We start from the raw sequence: 18,523 nt of genomic DNA, 5'->3' as shown, positions 1-18,523 counted from the left end.
GTAAACTAGAATGTGTGCTACGCGATATCTAGGATGCTTTAATGTGGAAGCTTGGCATGGGCAAGGTTGTATCCCCAAAATTGTGCTATTGCGAAGAAATCGGGACAAAGGCGACACAGGCACTGTGTTGCTATGCTCCTATTGTCGTCGTTTACCGGCGCTTCCGGTTTTGTTCTTTCGTCTTAACTTGCGCAATGCAATTCGACCAAAACGAAAGTATGGTAGAGGTACTGGGCAAGTTTGGTAAGACTCGAAAAAGAAACGCATCGGCGGAGTAGCGTTATATGAAGGGCTACTTGCAGTATAGCTAGTATAAGCGAAAAATGAGGCCACTGCAAACTACAATGTAACTGCAGCGCTTTTATCAATATTATGAAAATAATCACGTTTTTAAATTTATGGGCTTAAGGTCCCAAAGTAACACTAGGGCTATTAGAGAGGCTGGGTAGTGAAGGACTCCGAATTATTTTAAGTTAAATTATGGGGTTTTACGTGCCAAAACCACCATCTGATTATGAGGCACGTCGTAGTGGGGGACTCCAGATTAATTTGGTCCACCTGGGGTTCTTTAACGTACGTGCACCTAATCTAAGCACACGGGTGTTTTCTGCATTTCGCCCCCATCGAAATGCGGCCGCCGTGGCCGGGATTCAATCCCGCGACGTCGTGCTCAGCAGCCCAACACCATAACCACTGAGCAACCACGGCGGGTCCGAATTAATTTTGACCGCCTGGCATTTTTTAATGCGTACTTGGCACCGCAACAGTGGCTAGGACACCTGGATCGGCGGCTGGATGTGCGTGCGTTGGTGAACACCACCGGATACCCACCAGTCTTATAAGACGAGCACAAGGAATTCGCGGCCAAGCGTCCGGCTTGTAGAGGTGTGTTATGCGCTAGGGAATGTGTTATGTTATGCGCGAGAGGCCGCTATGCTTGCTGCACAAGAGCCAACGCAAGCAAAGCATCACGCAACTCTAAACCCATGTCAGGGATTTTCCCATCAGTCGGGTGTCCTTCTCAAGTGTTCAGACTCGGTATTGAACGAGCACCTGGCCGAGCACGTGGCTGTTGTCGTCACATACACGCTGACGTCACGCACACAACTGCAACACAGGCACGTTGTGCCACCCGATAACGCTTTGAGGAAACCAAACCACCAGCAGAATGCATCGCATGACATCGATACATCTGTACATTTCGGCAGTTCTACGGCGGATCCATGCAGAAGGCAGTGTAATCGAAGCAGTGAGTGGACCGATAGCGATACCGGCGTACGTTGTGTGTCATCGCATGCGTTTTGATGAAGTTTGTACTAAGGGCACTAGTGCGTGCTGGGAACGCCCAGCTGTGAGAGCTAGCCTGTCTTTGCCGGAAGGAGGTTACACGTGGGCAGGTTGCTGTCTCGATGCCTTTCTGGAAAGTCACGGTTGAGTCCGAAAAGCCACATCACCACAGGGGCGATATTGGAGACAGTGTAATTAAGTATCTGGTTGGGCCGAGGCTGATATCGCTGTGGCATTACACTGACGCAAATTTGGCACGATGACCTGCACGTTTTACTTTCATAATCCAATGCAGACTGTCATATAAAAGCATTACCATCATCGTCATCGTCGTATTTATGTCCACTGCATGACGATTGCCTCTGCTAGCAATTTCATCATTTCATTAAACTACCCAATTCTCTGCTGTTTTAGACAGTGCTTCTCTTCTCTTGACACCCATTCCGCTACTCTAACAGACCACCGGTTATCTGCCCAACTCAGCTGCATTTTTTCCTCTTAGCGTCAACTACAATATCACCTACCCTTGTTAGCTTTCTAATCAACATTGCTGTCTTCCTGTCCCTTACGGTTACGCCTAACATTTTTCGTGAAATCACTGGTTGCCCAGTCCTTAGCTGCTTCTCAAGTTTCTGTATTAGCCTACACGTTTCTACTACACAGCCATCACTTACCCATTGTAGGTCGCTCATTTACATGCCTTGCGACGCGCGCTATAAGCGCGCGGTCGCTGCTTCGAGGCATCGCCATCGGGGCCTAAATTGCAGGAAACAAGCGAGACATAGACAAGACTCTTTTTAAAACCTTTTTACTCAACAGCTGGAGTCATAGTAGGCGCATAAACACTCGAGAATACCTGTTACACACATGTATACTTTGAAAACACTGCTAAACAATGGGGGCTGCTCAATTTTGCTTGCCGAATATTTCACTGAAACGTGCAAGGATCGTGAGAGAAAAAGGAAAGCAAACTCGAAGGGAACACACGCCAGGTAAGTAGCCAGGAAGTGAAACAGGAAGTAAACGCGAACACATCGTGTACACATGAACAATCTCGAGCAGCCGGGAAAACAAGCAAGCGATAACACATTCAAGAATTATATTATCTGCGAAATATTGCCAACGTACTCATGAAGCCAAGGAAGGACAGAAGGTCTAAGGAGAAGGACAAGGTAATGAAACAAAAAAAGGTACCCACAATACAAATGGCCTACGCAAGAGCACGTTTGTCACCAGCTCCGCAAACAACTATTACATGTCTCTCCACTGTTACAACGAGAGAAACACAACTCAACGTGTGGTGGCATGGCGTCTTCCTTTTAACATCTTGCGGATTCATGCACAACTATGTACACCGACACTACCGGATAGGTAGAGATGTTGAGAGAATGAGCGCGGGCGATTCGGTCCATGTTATTTATAGAAAGGTTCTCTCAACGGCACTTGCGACACTGAGGAATTAATTTTTTTTGGTTAATTCATACTTAGTAGACTAAACTGGGCGAAGAAGAGAAGGAGAATAGCGAGGAGCGATTGCAGGCAGCCGTTCGGAAGCTGACCCAAAGATCATCAGGCCGGCTCGCAAAATTTGCAGTTTGGGGCCAACATCTTAAGCTCTCAGGTTCATTGATAGAAAGGTTTCTTGGTACATTTTTTGATACATTGACGTTATTAATAAATCACTAATTCGGACTACGGACATTGTAAGCGGGGAAAATACTGAAAAATAAAGAAAGCTTGTAATTTAAGTATAGTAGTATATGGAAGAATGAGATTCCTCCGCATAAATGCAACAAAAATGAAAGCTTTTGACGCTAATTACATTCGAGGCAGGAGCCTTCAGCATCGATTTTGTGCTGCTGTCGATAATCCGGCTCTTTGTCACGAATATGAAATATTGTGCCATTTTATATGTTACACGAGTCGAAATGTCTCAACTGAGCTGGTGAAAAATGACGCTCCTTATAGCAAACTGCCTACTGTATAATAAAAAAAAAAAAGAACACAACGTCTACAAACATACGCGGGGTGCACTTTTCAGTAGACTCGCAATGCTATGAATGCGCAAAAAAGTTGCCATAAAGCTTAACCTAAACAAAAATTTGATTTTGTGTTCGTGGTAATCTACGTTTCAGATTGATTGCTTTTGCTTGTGTTTGCAATCTACTCAATTTATTGGCACTTTTTTTTAGCGCCGGGCTGCGATACAACTTCAAATAGAAGCGTTTGCTACAACAAAGTCGGTGTCATAGTTTCGGTGCCTTTCGTTTGCGGTCAGTGTAGTGTGATCCGTCACAACACATCTCCTCAGTCAGTTAGTTTTGTTTATGCTAGGTAGTGGTTCAGGACATAGAAACAGCGAAAATAAAGCCAGCGACGTTTCAACACACTATCCTTTCAGATGATGCGTGAGGTGATTGAGGGCTATCGTACTTATTATATAGCCAATCTTCCATTATCACGGCATTCCTGAGTGCAAACCTCACGACACCTGTGGTGTTGAGAGGTCGACTTCACTAAGCTGTTGGTTCGTAACAGCTGTTTGTTAATCGCTGGCTGCCTTCACCAGTATGTACACTATGACGGTTGTCTGACACCTGTTCTTACGAATACTCCCAGCCTAAGAATTTGTTAATGGGCTCATAGATTATCTGAACACTTCCGTCAGGGTACTGCTGCAGTGGCTTGAAAAAGATGTCTTCGGTAAGTCAGCTTGCGAGGGGCGGCGAGCAACCCAGTATTCATCTAGCGGGCTACTCACAAGGCCGGGCGGATCACAGTTGGCGGAACCACATGACACTAAGAGCCCGGGGCCAGGGGAGCAGCCTCGTCTACGAGTGATATGCCCTAGAATGATGGTTATGCGGTATTAGAGGCTAGACTCTTGGCGCGATGAGAAAACGAACGAGTGGGAAAAGCAAGGCTCGAGATTTAACGATGCAAGGGTAGCGGATAACAAAGCCGGCCTTGCTTTTCTTTTCACGAGAGGGCACGTTGCATGTTTTTTTTTTTTTACAGTTCTGGCTCCAGGGGACACGCACGCACACACACACACACACGCACGGACCGGCATTGTGCGGCGGGAAAATAAAACAAATGTTCCTCGAGGACCACTATGCGGAGTGAGAGAAAGAGAGAGAGTTCTTTGAGCAGAGGGTATAAGGTGGCGCTCGCTCGCCTTGCTAATCTACACTTTCCTTTCCCTGATTACGTCTCTTCCCCTCTTTTCTCGGTCATGCCAGAACATTCAGGTGGCGTCATCTTTCGGCGAGTACCGGTCTCTTCGACGTTCGCTGTCGTCTGGCTGTCGTCTGGATACCATCGTCTGCTCTGACCTTTGCCCTCTTACGGTCGACGTCGCTTCTTCAGGCAAGCGCGTCACAAAACCGCGCAGCGGCGAGCTTTTTTTTTCTTTTTTTTTTTGCCGGGAAGAAGGTGCTTTGCGTCCTGCTGAGGGCTTCGGCTGTTTGGCGCGGTTTGAGAAGAGGCGGAGGCGGCGTGGTTAGTTTCTGCTGTGTGGCACGTAACTCGTGCGAGGTGTCTTCGTCGAAGGTGGCTTTGTGCTTAAAACACATGTCCAAAAGCAACAGGCGAGAAACGTTCCCTCACCGGGGAAGATGCAGGTTCACTGCACTGTGGGCACAATTTGGTTTAAGAGGTGTGTTCTTGGCGATGTCGTCGCCGAAATGAGATTGGGCGCAGTTGTCGGCATAGGTGTGACCTTTGCACACGGACCGGGTGGGTCACAAACACGACGGATCATTTGAAGTAAAAGAGGCGCTTCATTCTGCCGCGTGACTCACGATAGCGGCAACCGGGGATTCGCTATTGCGTTAATTTTTTTTTGGTCATGATTAGAAATTGAAGTTTTTCTCGTAATGAAAGTTATTCTCTTAAACTGACAATTTCATCTTTTCGATACGCGGCGTAATATTGTTGGGAAGAATTAGCTTGAAGTCAGCAATAAATACACTGAGAGCTTTAAAAATGCCTTACCAAAGTAAAAAAAAATAATAAGAGGTGAGTTTTTGACTTCAAAAATCATCTTCTGCAGAACAAAACAGCGAGTAAGTACTGTTTAATGAAAATGACGCCTTTTGTTTCTCACGAATGCTCTTTTAACTTCGTTTTCTGTGAACTTCCGGAAAAGCTAGATCATTTCGAATATAACACATGGTACATTTCTTAAAACGCGTATCGCCTCCACTGTCAAGTCGGCACAGTGTTTTGCTACTATTTATGTAGTAAATAAATGTACTAATATATAACGACTCAATATTATCAAGCTAATAATACTTACAATTCGCAATTCAGATAAGCCTCATTCAATCAGTTCAAGCTCAAACTAAGCCTCTATGTTGAGCTCTCATCCTTGTGCTCTAGTTTACAAGTTGGCAAAGTTTGACGATGCTTCAACTAAAGATTATTCATTGCCTGTCGTGCTATTCAATACTCCAATGCTACAATATCACATCGAAGATAAACAGCACACTTTCACTTTATTTGCAAGCAGGATTTTCAGCAACGTGAACCTGCGTATAATATGCAAATAATGCCTCTTTTTTGTCAAATGACCCATGGTGTATCGCATGAGACGGAAACATCAGTGGATAAGGAAAACACGAGGGGTACCTTGCACCATCACATAACATATCATGACACTTGGCAGGCACAAAATAAACACACAAGCTTAGTGTGATCACTAAGATGTTTCTTTACGAAGAATTATTATGCACATCCAAGTCACGCAAAAGGCTGAAATATACATATTTTAAGCGCAGCGGTCAGTGGCATCATAGAAGAAACAACTGACGATGCGGAGAAGGAGGCGCCGGGAGGAATTTAGTGGCACCGGCACACGCACCAGAAAACGCATGTCAAAGGTCGTCATGGGGATCACGTGAATACTCTGGCTTTCAGGTTCACAAACGTATACACAGGGTCACATTCCATGTTTTGGTGAACGTTAGGTGGTGATACAAGTGTTTTGTTCCTGCCTATTGTGACTAGGAGGTGCAACAGACGCTTATCGGTGCATCAAATTGAAAAGCGGACACACAAATGACACGTCAGTGTACACTGGTGTTTGTTTTGTAGTCATCACAGCTGTACAGAGAAGAGCGTAGATATTGTCTGTCTATGAAAGTACTCCGACAGAAAAAAAAATACGGGAAAATTATTTATTCGAAACCGTCGCAAAAGCGGAGGTTGTTCACAAAAGTAAACTGCGAATGGACACGGGGATTGAACCTGGCAACGAGCTATCTGACGCAATTTGTAGGAGAGATTGTTGCCTTCGACACGCTTCACAAGTTTTGAAGCAAAGCATTCTTTGGCGCTTCCCTTACATTGTGCTGACGGCTGTGTGGCCACGTGAACTGGGACAATCTTAGATACAGTGTTATTTAAGGTGGTGACTTGGTGGGCCGATTGTAACACGAGTCCACGAGATTTGTTCTCGCCACAGATGTAAATTAGTTTGTCGTGCAGGTCGACCCTAGACGAAATGCAACGCTACAGCCCCCTAAGCCTAATAGCATTTAACCAATCGAACTAGTAAATAAGTGTCCCGAGCAGCATATCTTAGTAGTTCTATTGGGAAGCCATGACTTCACTCTGACAATGAACCTCCGATGATATCTGCCCAAGTTTTTATGGCATTTAATTGGTAATCTATCAATCTGCTAGCTATCAAAGTTATTCATGTGTTTTAGGGCTTGGGAAGTCAATGATGGTAGGCTCGTTATAACGTATATAATTATAATTATCGTAGATAAACAACTAAAGCTTAACTAAGCAACATCAGCACTAACAATTTAATGCTTTCGCTTTAAATTTTATGAGAACACTGTGCCCATAATTTTCTGACAGGGCTTATCTGTGAGAACATAATTCGCAAACAGCCAGTGAGCCATAAACACTGCTTCTGATATATGGCGCCGATTCCACCCACGCCATGTCAACGTCCATGCGCAGTTTATTTTTCTCAATAAACATTCAATAACGAGATACAAAATGAGAAAAGTATTTGTACGAAAACCTTCAAGTCAAGCAAATACTTTTTTTATGGAACAGACGAAGTGAAGTCACAGGTAAAAAGGTTGACCATAAGTGCTTCCGACACCACAGACAAGGGAAACAATGAACAAAGAGTTACCCATCGACAAACAGTTGACAATTGCACAGCGCAAAGTGTCCAGCTGAAACAGCAATGATGAGGTAAAGAAATGTAGTTATAAACGTTTCCTTTGTGATTGTTGTGATGATTAACGTTCCATAGTTTATTATAACTAGGTGAAAAGTAAGCGTTTGTGAATTTTGAAGTGCATTTTTTTCCGGCAGCTAATATATACGACGCAATAACCCCCGCAATTAGACAAAAAAGACAACACATCCGTAATCTCTTTAAGACTCATTTCGAATTGCCCATGCAGCAAAGGATTCAATAAATCTCGACTAGTGCTTTGTGCAAGTTGTATTAAACAATATTACGTGTAGAATACGATATTTTTTTCGAAGAACGGTGCCAGTTAGAGCGTTAGAGTGCAAGCGGGCTTGTTATAAAAAATTACGTTACGAACAAAACACGGCTGTCTGATGTCCAAGCGGAAGCCCTCTTCTGCTTGGACTATACAGTTGCCGTATTCCAAAAATAGAAAAAAATACCATTTGCTTGTTTTTCGCAATAAAATTTTCTTATGATATTCAACGCTTGTTTTCCTAATCTGCTTATCATTTTTTCTGCAGTCGTGTTCTTGGGCACCATTTGAAACATGTGTTGGAGCACGAACGCCCAGTTACCTTGTGGCTCCCTCTTGCTTTCTTGTCTGCAGGTTACCTTGACCTGAAAAACTTCAGTTTGATTATTAAAGCGTTTCGGATAAATAAAACAGCTCAAGCCATGAGCCAAAAAGAGTTTCTATCAAAGCAGTAGTAAGCCCCATGCTGCCTTGTTCCTGTTCAGCTAAACATGCCTCCGCCACATTTTCAGTTGGGTGAACGAAATCTCATCAAGTGCTTATTGAAGATGCAGAAAACTTTATCCTAATTGCGGATGCATCAAGCAACCTGGTCAAATAGGTGTGGCCGAGTCGGCGAGAAGCAGGTGAATACCGGCTCAGACACTTTGCCTTGTACATTCGTCAACACACGTGACACACGACCGACCGAAAGTGTGATAGATGCTTCCGCAGCGTACCGAGGCAGGCCGCTGCATTCACGTGAAGCTGATATGCATATTGAAGTTCCTGGTTTCAATGCGTGCGCGCTCTAGCCGCCGCAGGGGATGAAAACCGGGCACATTGTGGTAGGAGGGAAAAAAAGCGTGCGGCAATTTGCCGCCGCATGTTCACACACTCGTGCAAGGCAGCAGCGACGGTAACAGACAGAGACGACCCTGAACATAAAGTAGGCTGCCGTGACCACAAGGGGGCAAAAGGGGTCATTCACGCACGTCCACGAATGACGCAGTACAGTGATGTGAAGGGCTGCGTTTACACGTGCGTCCAAATCGCATCACCGCAGTGATTCGAGAGCAAGTTATGCACTTCAGATGTCAGTTTCTGTTTACACGCATTCAGCTGATTCATAAAGAAATTATTAAACATCTGGTACTTTTGCGTTCGACATTGATGCATGCTAGGTATAGAAGCGAATTGAATGCTGCAAGGGCCACGTTCACAGGTCTCAAGAGTTCCATACGTAGACTTCACGTGGACGCCGCGTTATCGTCAGGCGCCGCAGGCCCATTTGAGAACCCTTAACGCACTGAGAGGGAGGGTGCTTACAGTGTGCCGCACGGCACTGCGGTGACGTAGTTGCACGTGTGAACGAGAAAGAGCGCATGCCAGAGTTGGCGGAAAGGCATGGATAAGCCTGACTGCAAATATTCATGGTTTGCGTTCGGGAATGCGCTATTTCGCAACACACTGGCCACGACACATGTGTCAGAAACAGATCGTATCGTACATGAAGTGCTCTGTACCCGAAGGTGTGCATGATACAGCAGTTAAAAGTAGACTCAATGCGACACAACTGGTGAACTTTACGACAGTCAGTAATGTCCTCGGGGATGCGTCCTTCAACGAAAAGTAGGAATTGAAAGGCGTGCATAGCTTTTAGCTTTACACAGCCGCAGAGGAATTAGCATGATTTGGCCAACTGTGAATGGTAAACCTGAAAACATCAGCAAACAAATGTAGACTTGCAATTCGCCTTTTGTTGAGTAACATTAGTCGGAGAACTGCACCGGATGACATAACACAACTGCTGTTGCAAATCAAGAAGGTCACGAAACGTATTAGGTCTTGCTCGTGCGAGTGTTGTCTGCCGAATTCTTTAGGCACATGGGTGCGCGTCAGCTCTACGCACAGTTCCGAATATAACGACCAATGGAAACAGTTGAACTGACCATAAAATGCAAGGACGCTGATATGTGAGGTGAAGGATGTGTGAGATCGGACTCAAGCACGAAAAATTGGAGGGCGCAAAGCAAGGGCTTGGCTTTCAGAGCCTGTGCATAGATATTTCAGCTTTTTCAGATAAAAATGAAACTAAGTACGGGGAAATAACGTGCAAACATCTTGTAATGTTTGCTCCTGGGGGCTGGCTTTTTTCTTTAGTTAAATTTCCCGACATATATTTTCTCTCATAAATATAATTCCGGCTTCGTCAAAATATGAGCCAGGAAATGTAAGTAGATATGTTCATGTCTACAAATATCACTTGAATGCTAATCTTTGATAAGACAGAAAAAGTAGAGAAATGAGAACGAAAATGGCGTGATTCGAATAAGTAACGGAGGGGATGCTAAATTTTAGCACACACTAGCAATAATAAAGGGATGAATTACATCGCATCCATGTTTCTGAATGATGTATATATAAGAGATATGTATCATACCCTTAAATGCCGATATGTGTCGACCTTAGATATAGGAACGGGCAGCTAAAGTTCATCATTTGGAAAAAGAAAACTTGCCGCAATCTTGCACATATGCTTAATTGGACACACCGAGAATTCAATATCGTCGCAAGTCGCTCACAGAGGCTTTAAAAAAGATCTGGTCACTTATGCGTAACTAACGTCAATTTTTAGAAGCTTAAGATGGTCTCTGAAATAAATATTGATCACCGTGCAGGTGAAATCAATAAACGCCGTGGTTTTATGTCGTAAAAACCAAGTTTTGTGCATGATGTTGTCAGCACGGCGATAACAAGATTTTGACTAGGTCGTACTTGCGACCTGGTCGTACTTGCGACGATGCAAGGCGTAAAATTATGCCAAGACTTTCAGACTTGCTGTAAAGGTACACGCATTCCCCGGTGCACCAAGAGGAAAAAGCACATGAAAATTCAATAGGTTTTCTAGATGATGTGGACAGAGCACCGACAATTTTGAGAGCCTTCATGGAACATCTGTAATTGCAAATAATCTGGAAACAGTGGAGCATAAATCTTCAGCGAAAAATATTACATTCTAACAACACCATGTTCAACAGCAACACTGGTAACACACAAATCTTAGATTTCTAACAAGAGGTCATGCTGTAACATAGGTAGAATATGTATACACGTACGCAGATACATGCTCTACGAGCGAGAACAGCGGTTCAACTTCACAATCGCATTCAACAGGGCAATGTAACAGCGTCTAAAACAGTCTCTATAACGGCGTCTATACAAGTGACGGATACTAAGGCGGCACCGAAGCCTGTGGTTTCGCACGTCTTTATTACGCTTTTCCCCGTCTTATGGCTGCTTTAGTTGCGTGATGCGCTGAGGGTATTGACAAGAAAACAATAGACGAAACGCTCGTGCCACAAATGACGCAGATTGCATTTGAAGTAAGCATGATTAACGTGCTCGAAGTCTACAATATCGCTCCATGTTTCACGGCATGCTCGTAGAGAATTATTTGTGGCAATGAAGGAAAAGCTATGGAGATGAAGTGCACACGTGACAATGCTCCTGAAACCAGTTCCACTGTTTCTCTCACGCTTGTTTAGGGTGGGGAACAGAAAACATAATCGCCTTCTCCATTACAGCACTTGCATTGAAACAAAACTCTGTTACAATTCTCAAGGATAACAAATCTGCGCAAGCGACTTTATACCAGAGTTAACGGTTGTCGTATGCTGAGATTGGCTGCGACCGTTAGCCCGTGATGCATCTCTCTATTTTTTTCTTTCTACCTCCCACTAGCAGTCCACGGTGTAGGGTAGCTAACCTAACTTTTGGTTCTGATCAATATTCCTGCCTTTTTTTGCATTTCTTTCATTTTTCTATCTATCCCTTAAAATGAGATATCATTCAGACCACTGAGGGGTGAATTTTGATCTTTCTTTAGTTTTTTTTCTTACACGTTTTGGGAATGCGAAACTGCCACAAGTAACAAGCTAAGTAAATCCAGTATGTACTCTCAGAACGGAAACAGAAAGCGCTGTCAAAGTCTACGGGACTATTTGGTGCACTAACACTTATCCAGAAACTTCGCACTTGTAGTTTTCCCGTCACTGCCCGAGAGTGTTGTCCGCGAATGTAAGTTTACGAGAATGTTAGTTTGCGAGAATGCAACCTCTTTGAAACATGTTGACGCCCCGCTTCGGAATGGTGCCTGATATGCGTTCACTTGGTACAGAAACAAGGTAAATCAGAGCTTGTGCATTGATTCTCATGCAATTCTGGCAATTTCACATCGGGACGATTATGCATGCTCTGCTTACAAGCATGTGGCACAAGGGTTTCGTTCATTCATGAAAGCACGTCAGAGGAACGTTAGCATGAGGAAAACAACATTAAGTGAACAACAACGATGGTTGTGTGAAAGGTGCAGAGAGCACAGTACCGCACACGCACGTGAACACGAAGAGCCGAGTGATAGGAGGGTGCTCGATGGATTGTCAGAAAAAATGTGCCTCGTCGCGCGACACACGTTCAAATATGATAGAAACAAGGAAACAATGCTAACACCTTCAGAATACAGCGTACCATGAGAAATTTGTTCTGACGGCGTCTCTTATATCGGTATTTCCCTCTCCACGATAGGCATACATCACTCAAAACATAAATACACTGAAATGATCTGCCCGAACGGATCAGCAGTCGTGATTGAATAGTGCTACGAAGAAGCCAGGCATGACTCATAACTACCGCAGGTTTATACTTGCCAAGTCCAATTTATATTGACAATGCCTTTATCCGAGAGTTCAAATTGATGATGCTGGAAATATCTGTACTGTCTTTAATACACGCATCTTTCTAGTGTGCCGACAGGAAAGATTCATTTGAAAATAACTGAAAGGCACTACTTCATTAGAGTTGTTAGAATTTAGGAAACAATGTTACTGAGATGTAGGTTCTATGTCAAAACGTTGCAACGTTTATTATGAAAATATCTCTCAACACGAGAGAACTTCACATAAACATGACGGCTTGAAGTAATTAACAGTGGTCGAACAAGGAATTTCGCTGAAGTCGACAAGTGGACTTAAGTTCGTCAGCTGCCCTTACGAAGACAAATCTTATTGCCGGCCATTGGCTTCAGCGACACTTCGTTCTACCACTGTTAATCACTGAAAATGTATTTAGCCTCACATCTGTAGGTTTCATTAAAAACATTTTGATGCATAAAAAACAACGAATCATTGCTTCTCCGAGTGCCTGAGTTTTGACGAGACGGTGGAGTGTATCTGCAATAGTCTCTAAAAAATTTGGTCGCTGCTGTTTGGCGCTTACAAATATGAGACACATCAATCTCTCCCGGTGTGATGAAAGCTTGGTTATATGTGAGCAACTCCGCACCCTCCCCCACGCTTTCGGGCAAACAGCAAATCGCGTGTACATGCTACGTACTACTGACGCGCTTGCATAGACCTTGAGGGTGGTTTCACACACGATAAAGAATGCGGAGGCGAGGGAAATTGAAAGCGGAAGGATGTATGTTCAAGCGGACGTGCGTTATGTTTTGCAGTGTGCGTAAAACATGGTCACACGAGGAAATTAACCTGCCGGCTCTAGGATGACATTAACCAGAATCAAGGCTTGCAAGCAGCCACGCTCAACGGATACAAAATAGAGTCCATTCACGCTCGCTCTAAGGGCACACAGGAGCCACCAACAACAACAGTAATTTGTGATTATTGATACAAGTTCACATCAAGCACCGCCTGTCAAGACTTCTGAACCAGAAAGACAGCCGGCGTTGCCCCTTGAATTTTTATGCAGTGCAAAGCGATGGAGTGAAAAGGAGTCGCCTTTGCTGCTTTGGTCACAGGTGTGCAGGTGCAGCGGGTGCTATGGGCAAAATGTTGCCTTCGCGTGTATTGGTACTGCGCTAGGGTGAGCCGCCAGCTTTGTTTGGGCGACACTGTGGGTGGCGTAGGCGTAACACACACACTGCCGACATCTACGGTAAACGCTTGCTTTAAGTTCGATGATCGTCAAACCTGTAGCTCATGTTTCAGAATCAGTATCGTTGTTGCATTTGGAACTAGCGTGAGTTTCGAGGAGTGGTTCACGAAGTTTACGAGCTTGGAGATGGAACTTTCTACTTAGTACGGGCTCCTCTTACTTCTGCCAAGTGAAAAAGCCTTTCACGAGACCAGCTTTCGTGTGCCATTGAATACTGCCGTGCGATTACGGGGATAGGTGGGAATACAGACAAAAAATACGTAACATATTAGGTTCAACATTCCGTGAATGTTTATTCCTGTTCGATATATTCGACAACTTCTGCCGAGATCAGGTTAGATTGTTTGGTGCGTTGCAAAGCGAACGAGAAATTTAGGGAGGATATGACATCTGTAATATCCCAAAATATATGGCAAGTATTTTAAATAGTGACGACTGCAGTATAGTAAAACTGTATTTAAGAAAGTAATTTGCACAAACTGAATGAGGTGCCTATGAGAAATCAGAATAACCTATCATGTTCACTTGGAAACAAGGAAATAAGGAGAGCCAATGCAGTGCTCACTTGACATCGGCTAGCATAGGCCAATAAGGCTAAAACCTTAAATATACAATGAACAATAACAATTCAGGAATTTTTACAATATCTTCTGAAAATTAGCTTTAGAAAGAATGTGCTCATACAATCTATGGAAAGCGAAACGAAAGTACAATGGCAAGTTTTATATCATAAAACTAGTAATTATTCCGGCGTTAGCTTAACCCTACTTTGATAGCAAAAATGACTCTGCTAAATCGAAACAATAGACAAGAAAGAACGCGTTCTCTCTGATAAATATAGGAAAAGAAAGAAAAAAGTTTACGCAAAGTGTGTGATTCTTTACTTCCGGTAATTTAGGGACAGTCCTATTATGCTTCAGCGTTTTCTCGAACCTCGAGCGATTTGCACAACCTTCCTTCTTTGAGGCCAATTAGATGCCAAGAATAAAGAAATTAGTAGTCTTTGAGCGGCACTGCTGTCAGTTCCGCACTTGCATGATTGCTACATCTTTAACGATTCGAAGCGCAATCATTTACCACACCGTTGCAAGATGTGCAGCGCCACGTAACAAGACTACAGTTGTTTCCTAGTTTAGTGCCTACTTGACAACAGTTTAATACTGACGCTGCGTTATCCGAGAAGAATGGACTTCGGCACGCTGGCTGAAAGTTGCCCACTATTTCGAGCAGTTTCCCAAAACATGCGTTACTCGTAGTCGTTCAACAATTATGAGAGTAGCTTAAATACTGAATACGAACGACCTCTTGCGAGTGCTCGACGAAAACGCAGGTTGGCAGACACTGCACGCTTTGCCTTGAGGACAAGCCTGCTCATTGAGCAACGTGTTCTGGTTTTACTCACTACACCCTGGCTGGAGCTTGAGTTCCATCCCAGCCATGTACTCAGAAAAGGCTGGTGACAAAGGCATCCACTCCGATCATAGTCTTGTCTTGGCTCGTGTGTATTTATATATGGTCTTGTATAGAAGTTAACGAGAAGGCCGTTAAAACGAACATGAATATGCACCCTGGTAGTGTGTAGCCACAATGTTTCCTTGCTCCAAGCGCAACACAGTTTAATGAAACGGTATCGACGCCAGTCGCGGTTATGGGACCCTGTGTGGTTCTGTTATTGTTTGTGTTTTTTCGTCGATGTAGTCATACTGGTACCAGACAGGTTTTAGTTGTTGTAACGCCAAACCTACTAAGTGGCACTCGGGCCATGCAGTGTTAGGAACAACTGGTAGTGAAAAAAAAAATTGACAGCTGAGCCATAAACACCTTCCGGCGACAGACCCCAGTGACTTAAAGTGGAGCTCAGTAATGCATGAGCAAAACACCGAAGCTGGAGACTGAGAAACTAGGCTACCTACAAGAATCGCTGAAATCGCGACTCGTACAAGTATGAATTTTACGTAATGTTCTCAGCAGCGTTCCTACTAGAGTATCATCAGGTGTTTACAGAGAAAAAAGGGTCCAGTTCATCATCTCGCACTCCAACTCGCTTGAACTTCAGCTTGCAATTATTCAAACAAAATTAAATGACATCACAATAAATGCCTAGCGCGACGTCAAACAGTGCCCAATACAATACACGCTGATAAATACGCAAATTTTATGGTCAGGGTTACTTTCTTGAGAAAAGGACGCGACGTTTAGCTTTAGATATGAAAGCACCATCCTTGAATAACCATTCTTGCGACCCTGGACACTTTTTTGCGTTATGAACGTGAGATTACATCGAAAGTTGAACAGTGCATGCAGCTCAGTAAAAATAATGCTGCGGAAAATTACGCACAGTGTGATGAAACCCACATGGGTACAGATGCACTTTCGCAGAAAAATGAAACTAGAGGAAAACTCGTGCTCACTCGGACCACGCTCCCGCATTTCCTCCACAATTGCACTTCATAACATGTCAAGTGAGGGATGCACTGAGGGTGGCCCGGCACACGTGAAAACCTAATTGAAATAGCGTGCCTGAGTCTTTGATTTATGTGGAACCGCTATGGCATTCGCTTCATCAGGCATCTCAAGCCAAACTGCAGTCCTGCTAACTCAGACATTATGCAGGAATCCCGAGCACCATTACAGCTGGCATAAAGGCTTCCAAGAACTATGAGACGCACGTAAAAATAAGCATCACTCGGTACGCCCCGGCAGGAAACACAACGTGTTTTGCATCAACTGAAGATAACTAACACAAGCACAATTTGTCTCAAAAGATCCCCGAACAACGCGGTTGTGGTAAATATGGGCATATGGCTTGTGGTTGCGTCACGCTCCTCTGTGCTGGATTTTTCCGAGACCGTAATAGCAGCTAGGCCTCTAGTGACTCTTCAACAACAATGCAGGCAAACGAGCGTGATAGCAGCGCCAACACAGAGCCTTACGCTCGCTCAGACCACGATTGCGTTGTGGTGTAAGATCTTCCGCGACAGATGATACATAACATTGACAGGTTCGAATTGCTAAACATCAAGCCAGAAGTGAGATGTAATCCCATACCAAGCCACGGGAATCAAACCGAAAAGCACCTCCTAGCTTGATCGAAATGCATTCTCCTGCATAGCCCACACGTCCCAGGCTGTTGGTGGTGGCGTAGTCAGTGCTTGCTACTTGAGATCATTGTCGAAATAATTTTTAAACAGGCTCGTGTGCGCAGGGTCGTCGCGCTCACGCCTGAGTGACGTTGCCCACGGCTGGCGAGGGGATCCTGGGCTGCGGCAGGAGCCGCCTGGAGGCCCTAGGCGAGGGTGACCTCGACACCGCCGGCGAGGTCCTCGGCGGCGAAGAACGCAGCGACGGAGACCGCGACGATGGAGACCTCGACGACGCCGGGGAACGCGGTGATAGCGGCGATCGGGGTGACAACGAGCGCGGTGACAGAGGAGACCGCGGAGAGTGGTGGGGCGACGCCGTCGGAGACGAGGCCCTTGGCAGCGGCACTGGCAGATGCTGAGCGGGAGATATCGAAAGAAGAGAAGGAGACAAACGGGGCAGGGGGGGGGGGGGAGGTGGAAGATGGAACAGCGGAAGGGGGGGGTGGGGGTAGAGGACGAAGAAGAGCGGGAGGAAGTGGGTGGAACAAGAGCGCAGATAGATCGGCATCGAGAGTTCTCTTTTTTTTTCACATTTTTTTGTTTTTTTTTCTTCGCAATCTCGACGGCTCGGGATGCTGTCGTGTGTCCCCTTGTCTGCGTGCTCTTGCGAACCCTGGCCTGGGCGCGGTCTGCCCGCGACTTCAAGACGCGAGCTATTTGCCGGAAAACAGCTGCGACTGGTGGAGGGGTGGGGAGGTGAGGAAGAGAGAGAAAAGAGAGAAGAAAAGGAAAGAGAAGCTGCGGCGGATCTGCTCCAGCAGCGATTTATTCTTTGGTGCTAGCGATATGTGAACAGGCCGTTAACAATTTTCTCCGTCCGCAGCGCGCGAATTCAGTTAACTTTTTTTTTTCTGCGATGCAAAGGGGGACAACATCGATGCAGGCGTTTCAGGGACGGGATGCAAGCTTTCGGTATTGGTCGGTGTATTCCAAGAAGCGCCCTAGGTACTTTTGTTTCTGTGCCGGCTCATTAAAGCCAGATGAGTCGAATCCTGCATGCCAGATCAAGATGCCTTCTTTAATGGTGAAGCTTCAGGTGCCTGCAAAACCTGGGTGGACGAAATTCATGGCGAGTAAGTGGCGACCGCTAACATACGTTTGTACAAGGTATAGCGTTCTTCGAAGTGGACGCGATATTTTAGAAGCAAAGTACATCTCGGTGTGGCTAATGGTCATCAATGCTATAAGGGCTCCAATTAGGTGTTTTATGCCAACGTGACGGAAACCTCACAAGGAAGGAGGTTTGTCAGCAGTTATTTAGTGATCTGGTTGAAATGATCACTTCAACTCTGTGCAGCGAGAGATCAACAAGCTGTCCACCGAGACCCGTGGTGCAAAGAAATTTTTTTAGAATTTTTCAAGATATACTGCAGATATGATAAATGATGGTAGGTTACCATACATCAGCTTTGTTGTGTATCACTAAGTACCTATCAACACAAGAACGTCAAATGTATAAAACGTTCCAGAAGCTAATCGTAAGAAAGGGGTGCAGTGCGTCCTCGTAATTCTTAGAATGAAAAAGACCCAGATGGTCAGTGTAAAGTTATTATGCCACTTACTATAGTTAACGTACAAAGTTAACGTCTTGGATGTTGAAGCTGACGAAAAATATGCTTATTTTTTGTTCATTAGTTCAACAGGACCGAGACTGCCGGCGAATTTAGGCACACGAGTTGATGA

The 18,523-nt window shown here is 44.8% G+C and overlaps 1 protein-coding gene across 4 annotated transcripts in view; it reads right to left on the bottom strand.

The window, feature by feature from the left end:
* Positions 1 to 2,079: 2,079 nt before the first annotated feature.
* The window catches only part of LOC119430955 (SCY1-like protein 2), a 433,350-nt gene continuing 416,906 nt past the window's right edge, over positions 2,080 to 18,523 (bottom strand). For 3 of the 4 annotated variants that reach the window (XM_049657735.1, XM_049657737.1, XM_049657736.1), the window contains one exon: positions 2,080 to 17,195. In XM_049657735.1, coding sequence (XP_049513692.1) covers positions 16,914 to 17,195 — 282 coding nt within the window. In that variant the 3' untranslated portion in view covers positions 2,080 to 16,913. Of the gene's footprint in view, positions 17,196 to 17,282; positions 17,518 to 18,523 lie in introns of those variants that run through there. The other variant, XM_049657738.1, reaches the window with a different exon arrangement.

This window comes from Dermacentor silvarum, chromosome 10 (genome assembly GCF_013339745.2).
Source record: "Dermacentor silvarum isolate Dsil-2018 chromosome 10, BIME_Dsil_1.4, whole genome shotgun sequence".
Classification (NCBI taxonomy): domain Eukaryota; kingdom Metazoa; phylum Arthropoda; class Arachnida; order Ixodida; family Ixodidae; genus Dermacentor; species Dermacentor silvarum.
The sequence above is the reverse complement of the archived record's forward strand: the minus strand, read 5'-3'. Positions and strand labels throughout refer to the sequence as shown.